Genomic DNA, 20315 nt, shown 5'->3' with positions numbered 1-20315 from the left:
GCTTGCTGGCCTGCCTCTGCCCCACCTAAGTGGGGCAGAGGGGCTTGGAGACAAATGGGGGCAGTGGCGGGGCATCCCAGAAGCAGCTTAAGTCCTGTCTTGGCATGACGAGGACCTCTGCCTTTTCTGTAAATCAAGTGGACACTGAGAAGGTAGCTGCCTTGAGTGTTTCTTTCTGGCAGTAAGAGTACAGATGAGGATGACTGGAAGAGATCAGGAAGCATCCAGGTGTCTTAGGTCACTGACCTGGGCAGTGTGACATTCCCTGAGTGCTTCCCAAAGTATTCAAAAAGTAGAAGAAGTAACATTATAACGAGAAGACCAGACAGGGACTTTCGATTCTCCACCCCCACTCAAAAATACCCATCCCCCTCCCTCACCCACCCAACTTGGAGAAATCAGAAGAGAAGACTGTTTTGCAGAGGCCTACCATTTTTCCCTCCCACCACCCTACCTCGGGGGTGAGAAAGGGGAGGAAAGAGGAAGAGAGAAGGAGCAGCCTTGCCTCTTTCTGGCTTCACGTCCTCCCAGCCCCCAGCCCCCAGCCACGGGGGAGGGGAAACTTTGATTTGGCTATGAGTCGGCCATCTTCAGCTGGAGTTGACTGAGTTTTTTAATATCAAGCAGTGATGAGGAAGTTGAAGAGTGTGTCTGGGGTATTATTAAGAGATCTCTGCCCAGCAGGGAAAGGGGATTCAACACAGCCCAGCTGGGGGCAGGATAGGAGACAATTACTGCCACTCCTGGTTTGTACCTTAAGGAATTAAGATTGCTTAATAAATCTGATTAAGGACTTCTTATTCTATGACTAAAGTTGAATCACTGTACATCCGGGTGGTGGTATATTGTGTTCATAAATTGTTAGTTTTAAGAGTAATTAGGTTTTGTCTACAAATCAAAAACTTGAAATAGTAAATGAGGAGGAAAAAACATACCAGAAGGCAAATTTTCAGTTATGGATAGAAGAGACACTTAAAGAGGTGTGTAATAATTGCTTTTTTCTTTTATCTGTTTTTTAAAAAGATTTTCAATCTATCATGTATTTACTAACAGCTGATACAATGAAAAAGTAGGTGTATAAAAATATTGGGAAATGGTTTATTATTCATGTTCATTTAATTGTCAAACATGTGATTATGTTAAATAATTTAATATTCATTGTAAAATTTGCCAGGCTGCTCCTCTGTTTAAATTTTTACTTAAGGGTAGCTGTATTCATAAGATGGTGTGGCTTAAGTCCATCTCTCCTCTTCTCTTCTCCCCATTACCAAAGGCTTCTTAAGTGTATGCAATGCTCTTTTTATTTAGACAAAATTATTTCATCTTTACATTACAGTATTTTTTACATTTTTTAACTTTTCACGATATTAGCTGTACTAAGAAGGAAAACTTGCTGTGAATGATAATTTATTACAAGAGAACAGTGACTTCATTCTTTGTCTTCACCATAGATTTCTTTGCAGATTACAGGCTACAGCTTTAAGTCGTCTTTAGGGACAGGCTCCAGATTTCTTATTTTTCTTGTTTCAATTCTGCATCATCTATTTTCTGGAATCCCCGTCTCCTAAAATGTAAGCAGCGCAAAATGTTCTCATCCATCACAACAATAGCATGTGAAAACATACAAATGCAGGCCATGATCCCAATTGCCTAATTATACCTGAGTTGAATTGTGCAGCACTTGAAATGAGTGCGACATTGATGGGATCCTGAATTTGTAATGAGCACTTAGAATGACAAACTTAACCATGGACTCATCTCTCTCACTCATTGCCACCCAACTCCCAACATCTGATTCATTGCCAAACTCTACCAGTAGAGTCATGTTGTTTTATATAAAACATTTTTTTTAACATTTGCTCTACTAGAAAATAATATGTAGGTAGCTTATTAAAATTTTGAACTTCTTGTAGTAGTTTATGCTAGGATTTGTACTAGTAGATATTCAATAAATACATATCAATACAAAGAATAATTATAATAACAGGAATTATTTATAACATGAGATTCTGGAAAAAGAAATTTTGATTTAAAGTTGAGGAAGAAGATCTGAATTTGAAACCTGGGTTTTTGAAATAGTGTCCTTTGTACTTGCAGACAACTCCCTCATGGGGAGCTTTCATGTTAGAGAAGTCAAATGTTGGACGATACCTCATAGGCATGAATTCCTTATTCTATCACTGCCTGTTACTGCTTAGAGTGTGGCTGTAGCGAAATGTGAGGGATACCCATATGTGGTTTAGGGGAAGCTAACTCATGACTTAATATCAGTGTGTGTATGTGTTAGTCACTTTGTCGTGTCCAACTCTTTGTGACCCCATGGACTGTAGCCCGCCAGGCTCCCCTGTCCATGGGATTCTCCAGGCAAGAATACTGGAGTGGGTTGCCATTTCCTTCTCCTGAGGGTCTTCCTGACCCAGGGATTGAACCCCGGTTTCCTGCATTGCAGGCAGATTCTTTACCATCTGAGCCATAGGAAATGACCCTCTCAATTTATAGGTGTTCATTTCCCTGTGCCTTTTCCTTCTTACAAACTTAGCTTTTTTCTTTTCTCTCTCTTTAAAAAGTTTTTTTTAGCTGTGCTGGGTCTTTATTGCAGCATACAGGCTTTCTCTAGTTGCAGCTCAAGGCAGGGGGAGCACGGGATCTAGAGCAGGCAGGCTCAGTAGTTGTGGTGCATGGGCTTACTTGCCCTCCGGCACGTGGGATCTTAGTGAAGATGGGATGGAACCTTCATCCCCTGCATTGGAAGGTGGATTCTTAACCACTGGACTACCAAGGAAGTCCTAAGAAACGTAAAAACTCTCTTAGAAACTTCTTTTGAAAAAATGTAAGCGTTTTAAAAGTTTCTAGACTAGCTCTGCTAACTGCATGTGCATTTAATTGGCATTCAAGTATTTACCTTAGGTTCTTTTGACCAGGATTCTGGATTTCTTGGGGCTGGCAGGCCATGGAGTAGAGTAGCCCATTGGTAGATGGTGAATGCATGGACTGCTGGAGCAAATTACTCAGGGTCTTGGTAATGCTTTTGGCTGTTGTTGTTCTTCCAAACCTCTGGGGCAGATTTGGGACCCATCTGGAGAGGCTGTCCTCTCTATTTTTTCCGAGTCTCAGAGGCAGGTGGGCCATCGCCCTAGTGCTCCTTTCTTCTTCCATGTTCCTCCCAAATCTCAGTGGCAGGTTGGCTGCAGAAGGTGGCATTTTGTTGACTACAGGTTTATTCATCTTAATTTTTGGAGCCCAATCTTTTACTTCTTCAAAAGTAAGACTTCTTTCTTTCTCCCAGCCTAGATCTCCTCTAGGCTATAATTAGAAATAACCATTAAATAATTTATTAGTAAATTATAGTAAATTATTTAATTTACTAATAAATTTAAACTATTGTAAGCAATAGTTTAAATTATTACATTATGTTAAATCCAGACTTTAATTGGTAGAAATGTTAAAGCTGTGAACAAAGTTTGTGCTTTCATGTACAGAATTTTTAAAATTTTTAAAATAGATAATTTATATTAAGCTTCTTAAAGCAATCTAGTTTCTCCATCCCTGGACTACTATAAGACAACTATAAAATATTAATATATATAGTGAGTGCAGCAATGTATTCAAGGAGCAGGAACATAATGAAATATTGAAGTGAAATTTTATTTTACTGTGGTTATTTTTTTTTAACTTTATTTTCTATTGGAGTATAGTTGGTTAACAATGTTGTGACAGTTTCAGGTGTATAGCAAAGTGGTTCAGTTATACATATACATGTATCTATTCTTTTTCAAATTCTTTTCCCATTTAGATTGTTATATAATATTGAGCCGAGTTCCCTATGCTGTACAGTGGGTCCTTGTTGTTATCCGTTTTAGAGATAGCAGTGTGTACTTGTCAATCCCAAACTCCGTAATTATCCCTCCTTCAGTTTTTGCTTCATTTTGTTTATAAAATATTTCATATGTTTTTATATATTGCTTTTAGAGACATTTTCCACTGCCTCTCCAGGTCTCTTGTTTCCCTCATCTTTAAAAGTCAAAGTGGTGGGCCCATGCTAGCCAAGTTCTGGGGTACAATTGGCAGAGACTTCTTTTTTACCTAAAAACATGTTTTAAGAAACTGATTATATTTTATTAGTATGTAAATTACATTAGTAAAACACTGATTGGTTTGTGGGTTACTACAGCATGACCATACCAACTTTAAAGGAACCATTTAAAATACAGCAAATATTTAATTAGATTTAGTTTGGCCATGAAAGTTTGTCCATATGAAGATTTTAAAGTAACTTTTCTTATTGTAGAAAATAATACCTACTTATTTTAGCAAATGAGAGAATTTACATGAAGGCATAGAGAAGAAAATAAAAAAAAGTGGAATTCCACCATTTAGGAGTAAACATTTTTCTTAGATATAGAAATATAACTTAAATGTTCAGCTGAAATATAACCAGTACTTATTTCTGCAATTCTTTACTTCAACTGTGCACTTCTGAGTCAATTGACAATTATTAATGCACCTTATCCTTGCTAAGTATCATACTCTGCACTAAAACGGTCATGAGACCAGGCTGTGTGCAGTTTTGCTACAAAATACAAGTTACATCAATACACTGCCCTGGATGGGCTGAAGTGTGACAAAAAGCAAACCACAAACTTATTCCTTACTCTTTACAAAAGCACTAGACTCAGAACAAATATTCAATGGTGAATGCTAGTCATGTTAGACAGAGTTAAAAAACTTACCTCGGAATATTTGTCATAATTCTTTTTGCTGTAAAGATTGGGCATCCTTGATTCGTCTGTGCAGAAGATGTTTGATGTTAACAAGCTTGAAGTGGCTAACATCAATAAAATGAATCGTTTTAATGAAATAATTTCCATTTTGTCCAAAATCTAGAATTAAGTTTATATGTGCAGCCTGATGTCTATACAAAAGGAAATTGTGGTCTTTTTATACTGTCTAAAAACAAAGTTTGCTTTCATTGGGAAATCAATCCCACGTGTTTTAAACACCAACATTAATTAGTGTTTAACTGAAATATGTATGTGAGGAATGTGAGTAATTCATTCTAGGAAGACAGCAACATTTCTGCTTGCAAATTCATTAACTTTGAAAATAATTTCCTTCATCATGAACGAGTATTTAATTAGATAAGTTTGGGGCCATCATCATTAAGATTCCAAACAAACTGAATGCTTCATTTCTCTGAGCTCAAAAAAGAACTATTTTGTCTTTGGTGTTTGCGTCAATTCTTGGGAGAAAGGAAAAGTGTTCAATATGTGTTAGCTATGTTTGAAAAAAATTTTTTATTCACACAAAAGAGTTAGGCATAGTATTTTCAAAATGTCAGACAAAATTAAGAGTGTGAAAAGAATTCCAAATCACATAAGACTGAAATAAAATGCCATTAATTAACTTTTTGTAAAATGCTGCTTTGTTATTAAAAAGCTTCAGGAGTAAATGTCAGCTGTAACCTGAAGGGTGTGCATAAGACCAAGCCATAGGCATTTTGACAAACTGGCTGTCTCGGGAGAGGCTGGAGGCAGTTCAAGGCCTTTTGCATCTGCCCTGAGGGCCTTATTTGGCAAAACTGTGTAAATCACCAGGATTTTATTTCTATGATGATGCCACATCCTACCTTCCACCTCAAACCCCTTAAAGAATGCTGGCAGAGGACTGGTAAATCACACACATGCTAATTTTGTTGTTCCCTGACCTATGCTGTTTAGGTAATCTTGCCCTGCCACAGGCTCACTGACATCATGGCATAAGAAAAGAATTTACAGAAATAAATGCTTATTTACTGAAATGCCAAAGCAAGTCTCTTTCAGAACAGCTGACTGGTATTCTTAAAGGTCTGCCTTATCACCGGACTGCCTATATTCCTGCCTAGATTCTAGAGAAATCATTACCTGTTTCCCCTGTCCATTTAGCCCTCTTAGGAGAAAAAGACCTTAAGGGTGATCTATTTCTAACACTCCAGCTACTTCTAGATACAGGCACTTAGAGGTGAATTCCCAAAAAAGCAAGTCATAAAAATCCACCTTTTATGTCAAGAATTGTACTATCTTGGGACTTTCCTGGTGGCACAGTGAATGGGAGTCCACCTGCCAATGCAGGGAACGTGGGTTCAATCCCTGGTCTGGGAGGATGCCACATGCTGGGGGTTGGGGGCGGGCAGGGGAAGCAGGGGGCAAATACGCCTTTGTGCCACAACTACTGAGGCCGTGTGCTGCAACTCCTGACCCCGCACACCTAGAGCCTACGTTCCTCGACAAGAGAAGCCATCATGATGAGAAGCCTGTGCAACGTAATGAAGAGTAGCCCCCACTCTTCAGAGAAGACCCAGTGCAACCAAAAAAAAAAAAATACCCCTAGCTTCTCTCGCTCATCTACCATAATCTGAGGTATGAGTTGGGCAGAGGTGAAGACCTTTCTCCATATTAAAGATCACCAGGATAAATCAGAAAGTTGAAAGACAATTGTGTGACAAACTCTTGGTTACCCCAAGATTATACTTTCCTCTGGTCTCTCTTATGGCAGTTGACATCGTTGGTCTCATTTGTTTCAGACTCTGGGTAGCCAAGAATCCCCACAGTAGGAGGCAATTAATTCAATTCATAGTCTAATGTTAATTTTGTAATGCTGTTATTGGATTATTGGGTTTAATTTCCCTGAGGATTTTATACATTTCTCTTCCAAATTGTTCCTTTGTAAACTGCTGATGGAACTTCCTTTTTTTTTTTTTTTGTGGTCAGTAGCTCCAAACTTTTAAGTGGGTGAAGCAAGGAACAAGTTTTGTCGGCTGAGCTCTGACCCTGGAAAAGGCAGAATGAACCAGCTTGGGTCTCTTTCAAAACATGCTTGTCTGTAGTTGTTTCAGCCTTGAGCAGTTGACCAGTTTTCAGTGCTGCTCTTTGGGGTTTTGGCACATCCACTGATTTTTCTGGCTGAAGTCAGTATCCAGAGTAGCTGATATGATTAATTACCCACTAGCCTCAACCATATTTTAAACTTCTAAGTTTGGAGTGTAATTAGAGTTCTAATCTTATTAATATAGGGCTTGGCTCTTTTCAACTACATCTTCTGTTAGCTTGGAAAATGTTAACAGATATAAAACAACATTGCCTAACATACGCAGTACAAAATGACTATAAATCTTTTGATGAAATGTGCTGCCATATACATAGCACAGTTAGGGATTCTTAATGAGACACACAAGCATACAAAATAAAATATGTCTCCCCGACATGTGACATTTACACACATGCTTCATTTACTAAGATTTTAGAGACCTTAAGGCTACTCCCTTCTAAGCATCTCTCTTCATCCCGGATACTTGTCCTAAGCTTTGGAAACCCCGGATACTCAGCTTCCTACCAGACAGTGCTGTTGGGATTCCCACAAGCATCTCAAGTCCAGTATGTCCAAAATGGAATTTATCTGTTCAATAACCTGTCTCTCCTCCTGTTTTCCATTTCATTGAATAGTTACAGTATTGGTCAGGGTCCGATCAGAAGGTAGAAAGCACACAGTGATTTGAATAGGAAATGGTTCATATAAGGAATTATTAATTGTACTAGGAGATTAACTAAAGGGGTAAGGAATACATGAGGGCCAAGGGAGAAAATCCAAGGAGAGGACAAACTGAAATTCAGGCTGTACTGGGAGAAGGTGTCGATGGTGAAGAAGTGTCTGCTGGGTCACCGCGGGCCAGCGGCTGTCCATCACAGGTGTGAGACACTCTTCTGTGGTGCAGATGGGCCAGTGCTGGGAAGGCAACTTGTGGGACATTTCTGAGACTCACATAGAATCTGCTTCTGCAGTTTGATGGGGGTGAATGCTAATGGATGTCTGTTGCACGGATTTCTGGCACAGTCCATGTGTAGGACCTCAAAGAAGCAAACCGGAACCAGGAAGAGAAATCCTTCCTCCTGCAGTATCTCTCGAGTGCCTTCCACTGGGAAAGCACTGTGCCAGCTGCCAAGGGGAAATGCTGACTGGGTTCATCTCCATTATTAGTGAAGGAACAAAGGGTGGATCAGGACCTGAGAGACAGTAAATAGATAACGGGTACAGTCATCCACCGATTTAACCAAGTCAAAATCCTTTGTGAGATCCTTGGCTACTTCCTCCTCTTTTCTTCAGCATCATATTCTATTGTTAATGAACAATTGCATTGTTTCTAGTTTTGAGCTATTGCACTCAATAATAATGGTCTATATCTTTGGCCACTTACTAGTCATGTGCCAGGAACTGTCCTATTAAAGTACAGCACTTTGTGAATTAGTTTGTTTATCCTTCATAGTAACTCCACGAGCAGGGACCATCATTGTTCATCCTCTATGAAAGGGAAGCTAAGATGCAGAAAGAGTAAGTAACTTGCCCTATAAGTGGAATATCCAGGATTTGAACCCAAGCTGCCTGAACACTTACTCCCTATGCTGGTCTGCCCAGTCAAGTCTGTTTTCCTCTGACTTCTAAATAGCTCTTACCTCTGTTCACTTCTCTCTGTCTGTGTTGCTTGTAACTCAGTTCATTTTCTTTTGTCTAGACCTTTGTCTTGATCCTCTCCAGTCCTTGCTCCACCATACACTCAGAAAAATTTTTATAAAATACAATATATTTATGATATCTTCCTTAATACCTTTCAGTGGAATCCCTAGGGATTCCCTTGGAATCCCTAAGTCCATTTTTTAGGATCTGTTTCCTGCTTATTTCTCCAGCACTATCTCTCATTAAGTTCCTAGTAACTCTGTCTTACGACAGACTTCTTTCTATTCTTCCAAAGAGATGAGCTTTCTCTTGCCTCTAGGCCTCTGCCCATGGTTTTCCTGTGCATGGGTTATGCACCCACTTCCCTCTCCTTACACTGATTCATTGTTTGGGTTCCAGCTGAGGCATCCTGTGTCATGAGAAGTCTCTTCTGACTTCACACTCCAATCAATGGCCTTTGTTCTTCCATCATGGCTCTTCTCATTGATGCGTCCTCTTCCCTTGTTTCCTCTTCCGCTCCTCTGTCAGTTGTGTGAGGGCAGGACCTTGCTTGTGCAGATCATAGGGGTATTTTTGTGTATCTCACAGATGCTCAGGAAATTTTATTTCTAAATAAATGAGTAAATGTTTCATTAGTATTGGAAATAGGAGTTAAAACTGAAGTTGCTTGGTAATTATTTTTTCCTGTTTTGCCCACCGACCAGAATTTTCTCTTTACTAAGACTTACACATTTTTAGACCTTAAATTTGTGCTTATTCTGAAATCATAACATCTTCACCTTGTCTTGTTGAGGATTTACATCGAAGACTTTCGCAGACTGAGACCTTTACGTGGATAGTCAGGCATGGGTAGGTTGAATGTGAGTTTAGGTTTATTCTGTTGTAGTGGAGCATTTAGTTTGGTAAGTTAAATATATCCTGATGGATCCTGGCACATTGATGGGCACCAACACTAGGAAGGGTAGGAAAGGGGAGTGCACTGCCCTGAGGAGAACTTCCTGACGATGTTTCTCGCCAGGGAGACTTCTTAGGCCCATTGGCTGAGCACAGGAAAGAGTATTCTGATTGCACAGTATTTGTCTATACCCACTAGCTGCATCCTAACCTCTGGTAGGCAGTTCGTGCATGCGTGCTGGGGTAGGTTGCCATTCTCTTCTCTAAGGGATCTTCCAGACACAGAGATTGAAACTGCATCTGTCGCCTGCATTTCAGGCAGATTCTTTACAACTGGGCTATTAGGAAAGCCCCTCTGTCAGGCAGCTAAATGGAGGACAAACCATTTCCGCCAATCAGGAACTGAGCCAACTTGACTGGGTTTAGGACTTTGTAAGGCTCTGGTTTATCTGAACCCCAAGTAAAACATTTCAAGTAAGAGGCTGTTTTTGTGCCATGGGCTGTATGTTTTTATTTAAATCTTTATATAGAAGGTCTCCCTGAGGCCATGGCAAGATCTATCAAAGAGGTGATGAATTTTAATATCCAGAGGAACCTCATTACAGAGCCCTTCTCCTTACCCTCAACCCAGCCATTTACTTCCCAGACACTTGCCTTTTTCCAGTTTATTCCTTCCTTTCTCTTTAAGCATAATCCAGTTGTTATGCTGTGCAGAAGAATTGATGGCCATTATAGTCTTATTTTGCATTTTATGTTTACAGAGTATTTTGCAACCATTTGTTAACCAATTTCTGGCCCTCTTTAGAGGTAGGTAGTGGTATTTCTGAATAATTTATTTCAGTATTATGTGTGCAAAGAGAAAGAAATACCTGCCTTGGTTCCAAACAAAAATATCCCTATGCAAATTACATAAAATTATTTTTTTTTTTAAATGTGGTTGTGCCTTTGTTTCAAGATTTATGAGTGGCTGCTTATAATGAGCTTGTCATATTTTGGTAGCAGGGTTGTATTTACTTCTGTGCTTTTTACTATGACAGATTACAAAGTCAGGGCCTTGGAAGGTGCCAGTGTGAATGTGAGATGAAGATTATTCCTTTATGTAGCAAAAGCAGTTGAAATTCAATTCTGGTTGAAATAACTTAAAGAGTCAATTTGTACAGTATAAGAATAGACATTAAATATTTATAAAAATTAATTCATATGATTTATTCTAGAAAGTGATTAAATGGCAAGGTCCCTTTATCTGAAGGACATTTTTTAGAACAATATATTGAATAAACTTGAAGTATTAGTATTAGATCTTTCAAATGATATGGTGTGGTACTGTTTAAAAAAGAAGTTAAGGCAATTGTGCAAGGCTGATTAGGAAGCAGAATCTCCACAGCAAGGCTTTCCAAGTCGAGCTTTTATGTTTTTTAATGTTTCATTTTTATTGACATTTTTTCCCTTGCAGGAAAAATGTGTGATTTTTACTAGCCTGGCAGGGGTTTGTGGTACCTCTTGCCAAAATGTCAAGAAAACTCAGAATTCTCTACATGAGGGACAAAGACCAGATGTTTGGTTAAAACAACACATAGCTTTTATACAAATATAGGTAATGTAATGGAAACCAAGACTTTTATGGGGATTTTTTCCTCTGTTTTTGGCCAATCTTGTCTTTTGATATTTTTAAAATAAGTAATCAGCCATCTTGTTTTTCCAACCTGAGCAGAAGAATTTAGGTTCTTACAAGATGTGTGCTTCTTCAATATCTTGGGTGTGTTTGTTTTATCTTTGTTTTGAAGGATTCTACTCCAAAATGTGGACTGTGTTCTTCAAATAATCATTTGCTTTAATAAAAAGAAAGCATAAGACAGCTTAGGAAGAGCTGAGCCTGATCCTTAGGCTAACTTTTTCCACTATCCTGGCCACACCTTCACGGGGGAGGAAATCTGTTGCTTAAACCTACACTGTTGTGGGTTTTGGAGGGTGTTTAAAACACTATTTCTCATCTTAAACAGAGGAATATAAGGATAAAGGGGTAACCAATAAAAATTAGCCTTATTGTTCAAATGGACCCTCTTAGATGCTCTTTTATCTCTAATGGAAAAAAATGAAAAGGAGGTGAATTGAAATATGCATATAAATGGGTGGTTTTGTTCATTTGTTTTTTTTTACTTTCTGATTGGGGATCACTTGGTTTCTGCGCTCCTGAGGTCTGTTGAGGGCTCCCACAGATCTACAGCAGTCATGCACTTGCCTTGGTTCCGAGCAGAAGCTAGCCTGGCTCTGACCACACTTATATTAACACAGGGGCACTTGGACTTGATTCTTTTCTGTTTCCAGTGCTTTGGCTTTGGCCATACTTCCTGCCTCTCAGCTCTAGATCTGAGCTCATGTGTGTACTTCATAGCAGTGGGTCTTTGGTTTACACTGGCTGGACTTCATCACTGATGGGAGGGTTACACTTCTCTTCAACACTGGTTTTATTGGACCCCCAAAGGGGTGTGTCCATGACATAGCCAAGAATGACAGCATGGCATCTGGCTAAACTCAATCAAGTCAATGACATAAAGCTCAACCAGTTCTGAGCAAGCAAACCGAAAAGCCCTCAGCCAAATAGTTGTATTTGGAGAGGCACTTAAAAACATACCTTTAAACCTACAGTGATTTGGGTATAAATTTAATTAAAGGAGAAGATTTTTCTGGTAATCTCCTGATTGTAAAAGGTAGGATCTAGACAGAAAATTCTGTACTAATGGAGGTTAAGTGAACTGAGTGTTAATGTAATCCTGTTAAATATCTACTGGATTTAATTCTGTACTGGGTTTTGTGCCAAGTGAACTTAACAAATCAGGTATTTCCTCTTTGAGTACCTACAGTAAAGAAAATAGACAAAGCTAGTCAACATTTCAGAACATATTTAGGTGCATAAGCTGGCAGACCTCCTCTAGAAACAATATGCAGGCTGTGCTTAGTCGCTCAATCATGTCTGGTTCTTTGTGACCGCATGAACTGTAGCCCATCAGGCTACTCTGTCCGTGGGGATTCTCCAGGCAAGAATACTAGAGTGGGTTGCCATGCCCTCCTCCAGGGTATCTTCCCAACCCAAGGATCAAACCCAGGTCTCCTTCATTGCAGGTGGATTCTTTACCATCTGAGCCACCAGGAAAGCTCAAAAATTCTGGAGTGGGTAGCCTATCCATTCTCCAGGGGCTCTTCCAGATCCAGGAATCGAACTGGGGTCTCCTGCACTATAGGCGGATTCTTTACCATCTGAGCTACCGGGAAAGCCATAGCTGGTTATAAACACAGTCTTGAATGATCTAGAGAAGTCTAAGAATAGTGGTATTTGACTGATGAGCCCTGGTGGAGCCCCATCTCATTTAATGATAGCAGTAGGCAATGATCCATGACCTAGAGGCATCAGACCAGGAGATCAGTGTGGATCTTCCAGTAAATACCACATCTATCTGCACCCTATTCCCCAACCTTTAGGTCAAGAGCAGAGAAATGGCTCTTCCTATGTTTTGATACACCTTAGGCTGCTTTGTTTGTTTAAATTTACCACTTTAAAACTTTTCTTCATGTATATCTTAACTTGGTCTCATTTGGATTAAAATATCCAGGAAGAAGGAATCCTAGAATCTTAGACAGTTCTGATACCCAGGCTAAGCAGGGTATGGTGAGAGATGGAAGAGAGAAAAATTCCCTGTGGGTTCACTTTGGACCTCCCTGCCTCTTGAGCAGTTTCTTGTTTGTGTAAATGTTTTGTGCTTGAGGATTTCATTATTGGCACAGCTGTTAAACTAGGCTCTCCTTTACCTGATAGAGTACTCAAGTCCGTGATTGTACATTACTGAAATTTCTAATGTGTTTAAACAAAAGGAGGAATTTAATAAAGGAGACTGGGATGTCTTATGGATGAGACCGGGACCTATGAAACACCTAGAGCCTGGTACTCTAATCACCAGTGGGACTTTCTCCTGCATTTTCATTTCTTCTCTCTGTGCATCAGCTTCATTATTCCCTCCTACTGCTGTCTTGATCTCTCTGCTTCTCTGTTTGCCAATAACTTTTGGGTTTTGTTGTTGCTGTTCAGTTGCTAAATTGTATCTTTTTGTGACCCCATGAATTGCAGTACACCAGGCTTCCCTATTCTTCACTGTCTCCGAGTTTGCTCAAACTCATGCCCATTTAGTTGGTGATGCCATCCAACCATCTCATCCTCTGTTGCCCCCTTCTCCTCCTGTCCTCAGTCTTTCCCAGCATCAGGGTCTTTTCCAGTGAGTCGACTCTGCATCAGGTAGCCAAAGTACTAGAGCTTCAGCTTCAGCATCAGTCCTTCCAGTGAATATTCAGGGTTGATTTCCTTCAGGATTGACTGATTTGACCTCTTTGCAATTTCAGCCACCCTGTGAAAAACTGCCTTATCTCAGTTTCAGATTCAGTGTGCAGGGATGGACTCTGATTGGCCCAGTCTAGTTAAGGTGCCCCATCCTGAACCTGTAGCCAGGGTGCGTCACATTGCAGTAACATAGAAGATCCAGTTGCAAACCTGTGAAGGGTTGGGGGTGGGTGGTGCTACTGGGAAGATAGTACTATAGTTATTCAAAACAGTAAGAAAGACAGTGTTAGAGAGAACCTGAATTCTTCTCTCCCTGAATCCAATTCACTGTGCAGAGGAAAACTACTTGCTAAGCTGGTGAAAAACTAAGTTCTAATGTGCAGTCAAAGGGCATCTGAACCATCCTGTGTTGGTGTGGCTATTTCTCCATTCTCTCCAAAGGTGCTCAGGAGGTCTCTATCCTGCCCCGGTGATGCCAGCAGACAAGTGCTTTCATTGGTGCCATCTGGGTCTTTGTTTTTGCAAGCAGGTGTTCTTGTGTGATATTTTTGTGGCTCATGTGGGGCTTTGATGATAAAAACAAAACAAAATAAATTGTAGATCTCCCTTCCCCAGGGGCAGCCAAGGGCACAGTTCCCAGATATTTCTCCATATATCCATCAAAAGCGATGCCAACTTTGAGAGCCTGTAAGATTCCCTTTTTCCCGTGGCAGGTGAGAGCCCTGGCTCAGGTGCTCCTCTGTGGCATTTGGAGGTGTTCCCGTTTCTAGCATTATGCTTAGCACCAGATATGAAGGTCTGTCCTGAGAATTTCAAGACCAGGTGGTTTGGTCCCTAACGGTCCTACGCTCTTCTCAACTTGAGCCTCTTTCCTAAATGTTTCACACACTCTATATAGCTGTGGTGATACTGGCTTGCCTCATTTCTTTGCACTGAGTTTACTAAGATCAGGTGAGTTCTGTGACCCAGAGTAGAATGGTTCATGGCCTTTTGAGCAAGAAAGTTGATTTTTCTAGTAAATTGGCAGATTTACCATTGTTTGCCTGATACTTGGGTAGTCTTCCTTGGAAACACTCCCAAATTCCCTCTATGTAATTAACTGTATACAGATGAGTAAGGAGTGTTTATTTTGGAGATAGTAAAAATAAGACTCTTGTGTATAATTCCAAATATAGATATATATTCTTCTGGTAATTAGCTTCACCACTCTCTGTCATTGTTTTTGACAGTATTTACACTAAACTAGAGGTAGTAATAATGGGACATTCTAGTTCAATCCTACAACCATATCTGCCTACAATAAAATATTTGCTTTTAGTGACAGAAAGTATTTCAGAAGTGTTCATTAAAACAATATGATAACTGTGTATCCATTATTAATAACCCAAGATGGGGAATTACATGTTACATGACTCATGTAACCAATAGGGAAGCTGCCATTTCCATAATTATAAAGAATTCATATCACATCCATTTTACTATTCTGTATCATTTGACCCATTTATGGCTTCTTTTGAAAGAGTAAGATTTAAAAATTTATTAAGTTTTTCAAATGAAAAATCTGCCAGGTAATTTCTCCCTTCCATTGCTGGCAGTAGATGCTCTCCATCTAAGAGGCCAAGTGTTGGGGCCCACAGCCCTTTCCTCTGACTACAAACAGTCAGAGTTCAGGATGCTCTGAGTTATGCTGACCCCAAGCGAGAGCCTGGGCAGAGGATGCACGCCCTCCTCTGGGACACCTTCCGAGGGGTAAATTGTGAGAAGGGAGTTTGGGAGGGTGATGTTGGTTTGGCTACATCTGGAAAAAGTTAAGCTGTGGGGTAAAGGGTATCCACTCAGTGTCCTCTTCTCTCTGTTCACTGCTCCAGTCAAAGGTTCTGACCAGCCCACTTGGAGAAAAAGTTGAGCAAATGCTCTGCAGGGCTGGCTGAGTCATCTGTCCTGCAAGTTCCCTCAAAAGTTGCTGTAATCACTGCTGCTATGGTTCTTATTATACTGTCTTCTAGAGTTCACTGTAGGCTTGAGGAAGAGGTGGTGGGATGCAGGCTGGGAGATAGGCGAGCAGAAATGGAAGGCTGAGAGAAGATGGACTTTTATCTTCCAAGTTTTCTTTCTGGTCCAGAAGAAGGAATCAGTAGATGATTTTTGGCCTGTTATTCTTTTCTTTCACCCCTACTCCAAATCTCATCTGCGGTTCAGTTTGGAGTATCTTATACTTAGGGTCAAGGAGATCCCCAGGTTACTATTACACCCGAGAACCTGGGGCAGCATTTCTCCTAATACACTGCAAATTAGTATCAAGAGACCAGCTCCATTCCCACATGATCCAATTGTGTCACCCTCTGTCTCTTTTTGGACGGACATGTGAACAGCAGTTGCTGAAGTGATTTTGATGAAATGTGACATTTGCAGGCTGTGGCCACCAACCAAAGAATCTGAGCCACTATATCCAACATTTTACAGGCTACAAAATATAAGCTGGCCAGCATTTACTGCTTGTACTAATAGCTTGTGCCAAGTTTCCTAAGCCTATGGAGCAGACCTCTTACTGCTGCTAATTTTACTATCAGCAGACAAAAGGGAAATAGGAAACAGTATGGAATGGCTCAATGAGAGCATTTGTGACAGACATATGAACTTGGATTATCTGAAGACAGGGTGACTTTTTTCTAAGACTAAAATGGACTCAATGTGTACAGAAATAAAATGGGAAAAAATGTAATGTAGAAAAAGTTATATGCAAAGAGTCTTCTCTGGCCTCTCAGAATGGCATTGATTTACATATTGAGGCAGTCACCAGGGAAATGTTAAAAACCCTCTGGGGGAAATTTCCAGTGTGATGGATAGAACTTTAATATTAATATAGGATTCATCATGATAATGTAAGTCATAGATCTAAATCTCCCTTCATCAATTGCATAGTCCCTTTCCAGCCTATTATACAGGTAGCAAATGCTTTAAATAGTGTCATATAAGAGGCTTGAAGTCTGTCTTTATCTGTAGTTTCTGAAGTTCTGTTCACAGGAATAGTGACCCACTGAGTCATCCATCTTTCACTATGTTATCTAGGCCATTTGCATTTCCCTCCTTTTTATTAATATTTAGTGTTCCTTAAAATATACTTACATTGTACTTTTTTCACAAATAGAAAAAGCATAATTCAATACATTATTTCATATACATGCAGTGAGCAGGAAGGGAAGATCTGATTCTTAATCTGTTGGTGGATAATTATACAAAGAAGAAAAGTGATTTCTGGGTTTCTATTTGACTTAGTTATTAGTGCATTATTACCAACCATATGCATGTATATTATTCATCTTACTCCGGGTTTCCTAGTTCTATAGCACTGACACCAAACAAACTGGTAGCAGGGCCTCTCCAGAATCCTGTAAGACGATGGTCTTTTTGGAATGAGAACTATTGCAGTGTTGATAGCAGTATAATAAATGCCAGTAATAATAAATGTTAAGATTCATCTGCAGCTTTTTTCAGCAGAGATTCAAATATTCATTAGTGGAACGTATAAACACCTTTTCTTATCTTAGTCCAAAATGCAAATGAAAATAAATCCATGAGAACAGACTGCAAATAAGACAAAATGTTTACACAGGCAAGTAGACCCTCAAGTTCTACAAGGAAGAGGGGTTTTCCTTAAGCCTGGAATCACTGCATTATGCCCTTGTCTTTTGTGCATTGATTCCCTCTACTCCAGTTCTCTGCTCTTAGAGTAACCAGCGTTGACACTTGGGGTGTCATTTCATGTATTTGGTTGGTATATATTTTGTTGTACAAAGGTTCTAAGAAGTCCTGCTGTAAAGAAAATTACTTAATGGGTTCAGTTCAGCTCAGTTCAGTCGCTCAGTCATGTCCGACTCTCTGCGACCTCATGAATCACAGCACGCCAGGCCTCCCTGTCCATCACCATCTCCTGAAGTTCACTCAGACTCACGTCCATCGAGTCGGTGATGCTATCCAGCCATCTCATCCTCTGTTGTCCCCTTCTCCTCCTGCCCCCAATCCCTCCCAGCATCAGAGTCTTTTCCAATGAGTCAACTCTTCGCATGAGCATTCCTAACTTTCTTTTGACCCTGAAAACCTATTTTTTCAAATAAGATCTAGGAACATAGTGGGAAATACTAACCTAATGGAGGTATTCGTAAACTGGGGCTCCTTGATTTTTAAGCCTTGGTTTTCATTGGGAACTTTGAGATGAACTTCAATTTATCCTTTAAGTCTGACTTAGATGTCACTTCCTCTGTGAAGATTTCTCAACTTGCCCTAGGGTGGATATGTAGTTCTTCTCTTCACCCCCTACTCCCATAGCATTTTTCTCAAGTCCATATCAGTGTTTAGATCATGAGCTAGTTTATTTATTTTTTATTTTTCTCTAATCTACAATTTTCTTTATTTTAAGGAGTGTGTTTTTATTCTCAGTGTCCTACAGAGCACCCGGCTCATTGTAAGAGTTCAACAAATAACTGCTGAAGGAATGAATGAAAGCTTGGGAACTGAAGCAGAAGAATTACCTCTCTGGGGTGTTGATATATGATTAATGAATGAACCCTTCTGAGTTAAGTACTTTTTTCCATTATAGTGACTAATTCCCAGACAGATGATTAGATTGAGATTGACTCTGATGTGAAATGGTTAATCATTTGGCCTGCCAAAAATACAAGATTGACTGGTATTTAGTCTGTTTTTTCCCCTTGTATAGACATGAATCATATACTGTATATGAAAAATTCTAGCACCCGTTCATAGCAGAGATATTTTTCTTATCTTTACTCACTAACAGTCCATAACTCAGAATTTTCCTTTCTTTAACTGCTAAAAGAATAAAAAAGACATTTATAGACCCTTTTACTTTTCACCAAAACCTAGCATTATAAAGAACTGCAAACTAGCCTGTATTATACTTTTAGCCCTTTTATTTACAATATTTAAAACATTTTTCTGATATACTTCTAATTTCAAGCATACAAATTTTATTGTGGCTGAGGCATATTTTCTTCCCTTCCTTCCTTCCTGCCTTTGTTCTTGCTTTATTTATTTTTTCTATCTTTGAAAAGATGGGCTAAAATGAATTAATAATCTCCCTCCTGGACTGTACCCTACTCTTGTTTTTCAGTCCCTCAGTTGTGTCTGACTCCTTACGACCCCATGGACTGTAGCCCACGAGGCTCGTCTGTTCATAGGATTTCTCAGGCAAGAATACTGGAGTGAGTTGCCATTCCCTTCTCCAGGGGATCCTCCTGATCCAGAAATTGAATCCTCATCTCCGGATGCTTTGCCACTGAGCCACCTGGGAAGCCCTCTACCCTACTCTAGTTCCATGCCGATGTTAATCCTTTGGTGTATCACTTAATGTATTTGTGCTGCATGCTAAGTCACTTCAGTCATATCTGACTCTTTGTGATCCTATGGATTGTAGCCCTCCAGGCTCCTCTGTCCATGGGATTCTCCAGGCAACACTACTAGAGTGGGTTGCCATGCCCTCCTCCAGGAGATCCTCCCAACCCAGGGATCGAACCTGTGTCTCATTATGTTTCCTGTCGTGGCGGGTGGGTTCTTTACCATTAGCACCACCTGAGAAGTCTTTTAGGTACTCAGTTCAGTTCAGTTCAGTCACTCAGTCGTGTCCGACTCTGCGACCCCATGAATCGCAGCACGCCAGGCCTCCCTGTCCATCACCAACTCCCGGAGTTCACCCAAACCCATGTCCATCAAGTAGGTGATGCCATCCAGCCATCTCATCCTCTGTCGTCCCCTTCTCCTCCTGCCCCCAATCCCTCCCAGCATCAGGGTATTTTCCAATGAGTCAACTCTTCGCATGAAGTGGCCAAAGTATTGGAGTTTCAGCTTCAACATCAGTCCTTCCAATGAACACCCAGTACTGATCTTCTTTAGGATGGACTGGTTGGATCTTCTTGCAGTACAAGGGACTCTCAAGAGTCTTCTCCAACACCACAGTTCAAAAGCATCAATTCTTTGATTCTCAGCCTTCTTCACAGTCCAACTCTCACATCCATACATGACCACAGGAAAAACCATAGCCTTGACTAGACGGACTTTTGTTGGCAAAGTAATGTCTCTGCTTTTGAATATGCTATCTAGGTTAGTTATAACTTTCTTTCCAAGGAGTAAGCGTCTTTTAATTTCATGGCTGCAGTCACCATCTGCAGTGATTTTGGATCCCAAAAAAATAAAGTCTGCCACTGTTTCCACTGTTTCCCCATCTATTTGCCATGAAGTGATGGGACCAGATGCCATGATTTTAGTTTTCTGAATGTTGAGCTTTAAGCCAACTTTTTCACTCTCCTCCTTCACTTTCATCAAGAGGCTTTTTAGTTCCTCTTCACTTTCTGCCGTAAGGGTGGTGTCATCTGCATATCTGAGGTTATTGATATTTCTCCCGGAAATCTTGATTCCAGCTTATGCTTATTAGGTTGCCATAAATTTTGGAGGATGTAAGGACCCAAAAGGCTACATTTAAAACACTCTTTTCCACATTACCCTGTCCTCTTTTGAAGCTGTTTCACAAAGCCCTAACCTTACTAAGGACATTAAAAGGAATTAATATGCCAGGAAACTTAATTATGTTTCTGTC

General features: G+C 40.1%; 1 protein-coding gene and 1 long non-coding RNA gene across 2 annotated transcripts in view; one reads left to right on the top strand and one right to left on the bottom strand.

The window, feature by feature from the left end:
• LOC132345118 (uncharacterized) overlaps nucleotides 1–19093 on the top strand; it is a 34558-nt gene extending 15465 nt beyond the window's left edge. The window contains exon 4 of the long non-coding RNA XR_009494249.1: nucleotides 18143–19093. This is a non-coding gene — a long non-coding RNA (uncharacterized lncRNA). The remainder of the gene's footprint in view (nucleotides 1–18142) is intronic.
• NPVF (neuropeptide VF precursor) lies at nucleotides 1513–4868 on the bottom strand. Its single transcript, NM_174168.1, has 3 exons — nucleotides 4731–4868; nucleotides 2903–3303; nucleotides 1513–1564 (listed from the first exon to the last, which is right to left on the bottom strand). The coding sequence occupies exons 1-3, from the start codon at nucleotides 4866–4868 to the stop codon at nucleotides 1513–1515; spliced, it is 591 nt and encodes a 196-aa protein (NP_776593.1).
• Nucleotides 19094–20315: the final 1222 nt, after the last annotated feature.

Source organism: Bos taurus, chromosome 4, assembly GCF_002263795.3.
Source record: "Bos taurus isolate L1 Dominette 01449 registration number 42190680 breed Hereford chromosome 4, ARS-UCD2.0, whole genome shotgun sequence".
NCBI classification, from domain to species: Eukaryota; Metazoa; Chordata; class Mammalia; order Artiodactyla; family Bovidae; genus Bos; species Bos taurus.
Note: the sequence above shows the minus strand (reverse complement) of the source record. Positions and strands in the feature narration are given on the sequence as shown.